We start from the raw sequence: 7,366 nt of genomic DNA, 5'->3' as shown, positions 1-7,366 counted from the left end.
GGGCCAGAGAGGGATCCAGCCGCGGAGGGGAAGAGGCTGCAGGCGTTCGCGCCTTGCCGGCAAGGACAGGGGCGCCCCACCAGAAGGCGTGGGTCTGGCCCCACCCACCCGGCTCCCGCCTGATTCCCCTCCCCTCCCGCCCTTGCTTCCGACAGACAGAGGCCGTGCTGTGTGAGTGCCGAGTGCGGTTCCTCTCCTTCATGGGCATCGGGAAGGACGTCCGGTCGTTTGCTTTCATCATGGCCGCCGCCCCGGGGAACTTCCTCTGCCACATGGTGTGGTGCGAGCCCAACGCGGCCGGCCTGAGCGAGGCCCTGCAGGCCGCCTGCATGGTGAGTCGTCTCCCCACTCCCCCCCCTCGCCTCCCCGTGCCGCGAGGAGGAGCCCGACTCTTGCTTGGGGGGGGGAGAGACGCTCCCTCCCCTCCTCAAGAGCATGAGGGTGAGGGAGGGCAGATGAGGATCTGCTAGACCCAGGTCCAAATGCCCACTCTGCCGTGGAAGCCAGTCGGACCCTCTCAGCCTAAATACGTGACGTCCTGCCTCGGAGGGTTGTCGTGTGGAGAAGGTGGAAGAGAGGGGAATCAGGTGAACGGCTTGGGTGAGACAAAGCGGTCATGAGGAATGTGAAATGAAGCAGATACATAGGAAAAAAACCCTGCCCTGCAGCCTCCAAGAGGCGTGCCTGTGTTAGTGTGTGTGGGGTGGGTGGGGATAAAGGGGTTTGGTCAGGGGGTGGGGGGCAGTGTTCCCTCTAAGCTGAGTTAGTGTGAGTTAGTAGCCTCCGGCTCACACATGTTTGCCTTCGCTCAGGGAGAGCTCCAGAGCAAACTGATTTATGCAGTCGCCAAATCGCTCGCTCACAACTTTAATGGCCGGCGCTGACAAAGTAGGATTTTTGAATCACATAGAGTGGGAAGGGGCCCTACAGACCACCTAGTCCAACCCCCCAGCCCAGTGCAGGACCAGCCTAAAGCATCCCTGACAAATATTCGTCTGGCCTCTTCTCGAAAGCTGCCAGTGAAGGGGAGCCCACCACCTCCCTAGGCGGCTGATTCCACCTTTGGACCACCCTGACCCTGAAAAAGTTTTTCCTAATATCCAGCCGATACCCTTTCTGCGTGTAATTTAAAGCCATTGCTTCGGGTCCCGTCCTCTGCTGCCGACTGGAACGGCTCCTTGCCCTCCTCCTCCAAAGGACAACCTTTCAGATATTTAAAGAGCGCCATCCTGTCCCCCCCCCAGTCTCCTCTTCTCCAAAGTAAACATTCCCAAGATGTCCCTTGGCCTTTCCTCGCAGGGCTTCTTGGTCTCCAGGCCCCCCATCATCCTCGTCGCTCTCCTCTGCACCCGCTCCATTCCGTCCACATCCTTTTTGAAGTGAGGCCTCCAGAACGGCACACGATACTGCAGGTGCGGCCTGACCAAGGCAGTATGCAGAGGGGCCGTGACCTGCGATTTCGATGCTATGGCCCTTTTGATACAACCCAAGACTGAATTTGCCCTTTTTGCCACCGCATCACACGGAATGCTCATATTCAGTTTACAGTCCACCCTTACCCCAAGATCTCTTTCGCATACACTACTCCCCGGAAATGCATCCCCCGTCCAGTATTTGTGCTTGACGCTTTTGTGGCCCAGATGTAGTGTACTGTGGATTGATCTTTGTTGAATTGCATCCTGTTCGCAACTGCCCACTTCTCCAGAGGATTCAGGTCTTGTTGAATTTTACCTCCATCTTCTTGGGTGTTTGCTACTCCTCCCAATTTGGTATCGTCAGCAAATTCAGTGAGTAGCCCTGCTACCCCGTCACCCAGATTGATAAAAATATTGAAAAGTACCGGGGCCCAAAACCAAGCCCTGCAGCGCCCCACTAGACACCTCCCTCCAACGTGATGAAATGCCTTTGACCACCACAAGACTCCACAGCGTAGCCAGAGCATTCGTTGGGGGGCAGTGATGCTGGCACTTGTACACCCCTCTGTTCCGGTGGGAAGGGCTGGTAGGAGGCTGGAGCCGAGGAGAAGTCGTTTTCGTGCTGTTGTATTCAGCCAGCTGTGCTGCACGGTGGGACAAAAACTCCCAACTTTGCAAGTCTAGGCTAAGAGGGGTCTGAAGCAGTGTTCCCTCTAAACTGAGTGAGTGTGAGCCAGCTAACAGTTTCTTAGCCTCCGGCTCTCACATTTTTGTATCAGCTCAGGAAGGGATGGCTCCGGAGCCAACTAATTTATGCAGCAGCCAAACCGCTTGCTCACAACTTGAATGCCAGTAGAATGCCAGTAGAATTCACCATGTAGAATTTTTGCTCACAGGACTCCACAGCTTAGAGGGAGCATTGGTCTGAACTCGCTGAGACAGAGCGGGAAAGAGACCCGAGGGGCGTAGTGGCGAGCTCCACGGAAGTGTCAACCGAGGTCTGCCGCAGCGGAGAAAAAGGCACACTCTATATGATGGGGATTCTTAGGAAAGGGATTGAGAATAGAACAGCCGATATTGTAACGCCCCGGAATAGATCTGTGGTGCGGCCCCATTTGGAATACTGTGCGCAGTTCTGGTCACCGTCTCTCCAAAAGGACATTGCAGAGGAGGGAGACCAAGAGGATGAAGCGGTTGGGACACCTTCCCTTTGAGGAAGGGCTGTAGATCTTTCCAGTTTAGAAGAGAGACAGCTAAGGGGGGGACGTGATAGAGGTTTATAAAATGATGCATGGGATGGAGAGAGCGGACAAAGGGACATTTTTCACCCTATCCCAAAATAATAGAACTTGAGGGCATCCAGTGAAGCTGACGGGCAGTAGGTTCAGGACAGACAAAAGGAAATACTACTTTACGCAGAGAATGATTAAAATGTGGAATTTGCTGCCAGAGGATGCAGTGATGGCCACAGGAATAAACAGCTGAAAAGGGATTAGAGAGATTCATGGCTACTGGCCATGGCAACTGAGGAGAACCTTCACATTCAGAGGCACTAGGCCTCTGAATCCCAGAGCCAGGAGGCAACACCAGGAGAAGGCCTCGGCCTCTCTGCCCCGTTGTTGGCCCTCCGGAGGGACTGGCTGGCCCCTGTGTGAGACGGGAGGCTGGACTAGAGGGACCCTCCCTGGTCTGACCCAGCAGGGCTCTTCTGGTGTTCTTCTCAGGGGAAGGCCTCGGCCTCTCTGCCCTGTTGCTGGTCCTCCAGAGGAACTGGTTGGCCCCTGTGTGAGATGGGATGCTGGACTGGATGGACCCTCCCTGGTCTGACCCAGCAGGGCTCTTCTTCTGTTCCCTCTCCTTTTCCAGCTTCGGTACCAGAAGTGCTTGGATGCGCGGCCCCAGACTACCAGCTCCTGTCTCCCGGCACCCCCAGCGGATTCCGTGGCTCGGCGCGTGGGCTCCACAGTCCGGAAGGGCGTCCAGACCTTGCTGGGGACCCTGAAACCCAAGCGCCAGGGGGCTCAGACGCCCTGAACACCCAGAGGCCGAGCTAGATCTCCCCCGCCCCCCCGGTTGAGGCCAGCACAGCCGGGTCGGCCTGGCACCTCCCCCCACCCACCCCCTCCAGGTGAAAGTGTGTATTTATGAGGTGTGTGTGTGTCTGCGCAAGTGAGAAGCGTCCATGCTGCCTGCTGTGAACGGCTGCCTCACCCCCCTCTCCCCAGCAACGCCCAGGGCATCCGTGCCACCCCTCCCGGGGCGCCCGTCCGTACCCTGCTGGGCCCAATCCCCACCCCTGCCGCCGGCGCCTGAATGACCGTGAGCACCGGGGAGCCGGAGGAGCGAGACGTCGCCTTCCCTGGGTGCCGAACACTGATGGGGCCTGGGGGGGGGGGGGGGCTGCCACTTCTGCTATAACAAGAGATCTTGGTGTTGTACTGCAGTCATGAATAAACTCAGTTCCCACGACTCTTGGCCTGCTGTCTGGCATCACGCCACACTCCTGCACTGGGGCGTCAGCGGTGGGGAAAAGGTTCCAGGTGTTGGGAGCAGCAGACCTGGCCTCGGCCTTTTCTCCTCTCCAGGCAGAACTGGGACAGGGCTGACCGTTTGGGGGGGGCTGTTTCCCTCCAACCTCTCCCCCCCAGGAGAAAAAGCTCCCTGGAACTGCGGGCGGTAAAGGCGTTGTCCCAGAGGCCTCCTCCAAAGAGCAGCACATCCTGTGGGGGGGGGGCGGAGGGACCACCCAGGCCTCCTCTTGGGCCCCCCCCCCGGCCTCACAGGGCCAACCCATTCTGCTCATGGTGGGGGTGGGGGGAGCACATTGCCGGGTTGCCGCCCCCACCCCACCCCGGGCCCACACTGCCAATGGTCAGCTCGGTGCCCCACTGGCCTGGCCCCACGGCTCTGCACGCACCACCACGGGGAGGGAGAAGAGGCATGCGCAGGTGGGTGTGAGAGGAGGAGCTCACCGTCTGAGCAGACGAGACCAGTGTTCCCTCTAAGCTGAGTGAGCGCAGATGTGACCTTGGTGGGTATTCTCTCTGTAAATCACCCGGCCTGGGAAATGTAACAGTTTAGGTGCAAAAATGCTTGCTTGCTCACTTCTGCCCGCGCGCGCGGGGAAATCATCTATTGCCTTTTGCAACCGGGGTGGTGGTGTTTGGATACCCTATGAGCCAGTGGCCATCCTATTACCGTCCATTCCTTGCACAGGGAGCCTCCCTCCGGGGCACACGTTTCTGCCTTAGCTCAGGGAGGGATGGGGCTCCAGAGCAAACTCATTTCTGCAGCCGCCCAATCGCTCACTCGCCACTTTAAGGCCAGGAGTTCACAAAGTAGAATTCTTGCTCACAAGACCCCACGGCTGAGAGGGAGCCTTGGGCAAGGCTGACCTGGACGGACCCAGGGGGGTCTGGCTTGGGATCAGGCCGCGCAGTTAACTCCGTTTCCCCTCCGTGTTTACAAGCGGCGTGCCTGCCAACTCGGGGGGGGGGCATGGAGGGCCTGGCGCTGTGCTCCGCTGGGGGCCGCAGGACTCAGGAGGTGGCGAGGGAGGGAGCCCCGGCCCAAGTGGGTGGAGAAGCCCTTGGGTCACGCTGGACTCGCAGCAAAATGGGGGAGGGGAGGGGGACCCCACCAGCGCCCCAATACCTGGGACAGCTGGAAGGAAGTCAAAGCCATTGTTCACTCAAGCAGCTGAGGCAGGGGAGCAGCTCTCCGGTTTGGGGAAGCGAGTTTATTAAATAAATACAGAGGCATCGCCTTGGGGGCCGCTCGCTCCAGCAACGCAAGCAGCTGCCGCCACTCCCTGTACATGTGCAAAGGTTGCGAGAAAGGGCCCTCCCGCACAAGCTGGCCGTGGAGGCATCGTCTTCACTGGGTGCAGCCACTTGTGGGGTCACGGGGTCCCAGGAGAAGAGCTCCCGACAGTGCAGAAACCGTGACTATTCGGGGTAGGGTGGGGGAATTTCGCTCCTGCAATCCCGGAGGCCAGCAGCCCCCTCCCTGCCCCCGCCCCCATGTGGGTCGCAGAGCTGAACGGGGTGGCTTGGGACTGGGAAGGGGGGGGCACCATAAACCCTGCCAGGCAAAGCTCTGCCGGACCAGGGGCCCGTGGCCATCTGAGCTCACGGAGGCAGAGAAAAGGTGGCGGCTGGGGGGCGGGCTGGCTGGCCATTAGCCTCCCGTGGCACAGTGGGAGAACGGGGTGGGGGACAAAAATCTTCCCTCCCCCCCCCGGCTGTTCCCGTTGGGCCACCCCCCCCCCTTCTCTTCCACCTTCTTCCAACAAGGCGGGGGGGATAGAGAAGAGCTCCCGACAGTGCAGAAACCGTGACTACTCGGGGGTGGGGTGGGGGAATTTCGCTCCTGCAATCCCGGAGGCCAGCAGCCCCCTCCCTGCCCCCCGCCATGTGGGTCGCAGAGCTGAACGGGGTGGCTTGGGACTGGGAAGGGGTGGGCACCATAACCCCTGCCAGGGAAAGCTTTGCCGGACCAGGGGCCCGTGGCCATCTGAGCTCACTGAGGCAGAGAAAAGGTGGCGGCTGGGGGGGGTGGCTGGCTGGCCATTAGCCTCCCTTGGCACAGTGGGAGAACGGGGTGGGGGACAAAAATCTTCCCCCCCCCCCCCCCGGCTGTTCCCGTTGGGCCCCACCCCCCCTTCTCTTCCACCTTCTTCCAAAAAGGTGGGGGGAATGCAGCTCCACCCCCTTGGTCTGGTGGGGAGAAACAGTGCCCGTCCAGTCCACGCTCAGCCGCTGGAGGGGGGAGGAAACCAGTCAGGCCGGGCTCCCCCAGGGGACACCCTGCCCCCGAGGCCAGCGGCCTCCGTCCCCCGCTCCTTTGAGAAGGCCGAGGCGCTTCTTGACCTTAACAGAACCGCCGCTGGCGCCACCGGGCCTGGATTTCTGGGAAGGGCAGGCCCTGGCTCAGGGACTGGCAGAGTTTCGGGTCCCCCGCCCGCCCGGTGTGGAGGGCGCACAACAAAGCCGTCCTGCAGGCATCCCTGCAGGGCTGACGCGGCGGGTGGCCCTTGTACATCAGGTACCAGAACCGCTGGAAGAGGCCCTCGTCCACCTGGAAGCGGCGCGTCAGCTGGTCCCAGTCCGCGGGGAAGGCGGTGGAGAAGCCGTAGGTCTCCCGGGCCCCGTAGAGGCGCTGCCAGCGGGGCACGGCGCCCGGGATGTTGGCCTCCGTCAGGTTGAGGATGAAGGTCTCATGGTCCAGCACCATGTGGGAGCTGCCTGGGTAGGCCCCGTCCAGCAGGTAGACCCGGTACCCTGCGGGTGGGATGAGAGGAAGAAGAAGAAGAGAAGAGGTTGGATTTATACCCCATGGCCCTTCCCTTGGAGTCTCAGAGCGGCTTACAAACTCCTCTCCCTTCCCCTCCCCACAACAGACACCCTGTGAGGTAGGTGGGGCTGAGAGAGCTCTTGACAGAAACTGCTCTTGAGCGAACAGCTCTGAGAGAACTTGTGACTGACCCAAGGTCACACCAGCAGCTGCATGTGGAGGAGTGGGGAATCAAACCCGGTTCTCCCAGATTAGAGTCTGCACACTTCACCACGACACCAAACTGGGTCTCTTCTGCCCCACCCTTCACTACCCGAAGGTGTCTCAAAGCGGCTGACAAACTCCTTTCCCTTCCCCTCCACACAACAGACAGACACCCTGTGAGGCAGGTGGGGCTGAGAGAGCTCTGACAGAGACTGCTCTTTTTCAAGAACAGCTCTTATCAGAGCTATGGCTTGCCCAAGGTCATCCAGCCAGGTGCACGTGGAGGAGTGGGGAATCACGCCCGGTTCTCCCAGGTTAGAGTCCGCACCCTTAACCACGACACCAGACTGGCTCTCCAGGAGAAGAAGAAGAGATTGGATTTATACCCCGCCCTTCCCTTGGAGTCTCAGAGCGGCTTACAAACTCCTTTCCCTTCCCCTCCCCACAACAGA

At 60.0% G+C, this 7,366-nt stretch overlaps 2 protein-coding genes across 2 annotated transcripts in view; one reads left to right on the top strand and one right to left on the bottom strand.

The window, feature by feature from the left end:
- Nucleotides 1-3,877, top strand: part of APBB1 (amyloid beta (A4) precursor protein-binding, family B, member 1 (Fe65)) — a 21,176-nt gene extending 17,299 nt beyond the window's left edge. Inside the window, exons 12-13 of the mRNA XM_015425006.1 lie at nucleotides 156-332; nucleotides 3,282-3,877. Coding sequence (XP_015280492.1) covers nucleotides 156-332; nucleotides 3,282-3,449 — 345 coding nt within the window. The 3' untranslated portion in view covers nucleotides 3,450-3,877. The remainder of the gene's footprint in view (nucleotides 1-155; nucleotides 333-3,281) is intronic.
- Nucleotides 3,878-5,765: 1,888 nt separating this feature from the next.
- SMPD1 (sphingomyelin phosphodiesterase 1) overlaps nucleotides 5,766-7,366 on the bottom strand; it is a 10,902-nt gene continuing 9,301 nt past the window's right edge. The window contains exon 5 of the mRNA XM_015425005.1: nucleotides 5,766-6,697. Coding sequence (XP_015280491.1) covers nucleotides 6,288-6,697 — 410 coding nt within the window. The 3' untranslated portion in view covers nucleotides 5,766-6,287. The remainder of the gene's footprint in view (nucleotides 6,698-7,366) is intronic.

This window comes from Gekko japonicus, unplaced genomic scaffold (genome assembly GCF_001447785.1).
Source record: "Gekko japonicus isolate JY-2015 unplaced genomic scaffold, Gekko_japonicus_V1.1 scaffold2237, whole genome shotgun sequence".
Taxonomy (NCBI): domain Eukaryota; kingdom Metazoa; phylum Chordata; class Lepidosauria; order Squamata; family Gekkonidae; genus Gekko; species Gekko japonicus.
Note: the sequence above shows the minus strand (reverse complement) of the source record. Positions and strands in the feature narration are given on the sequence as shown.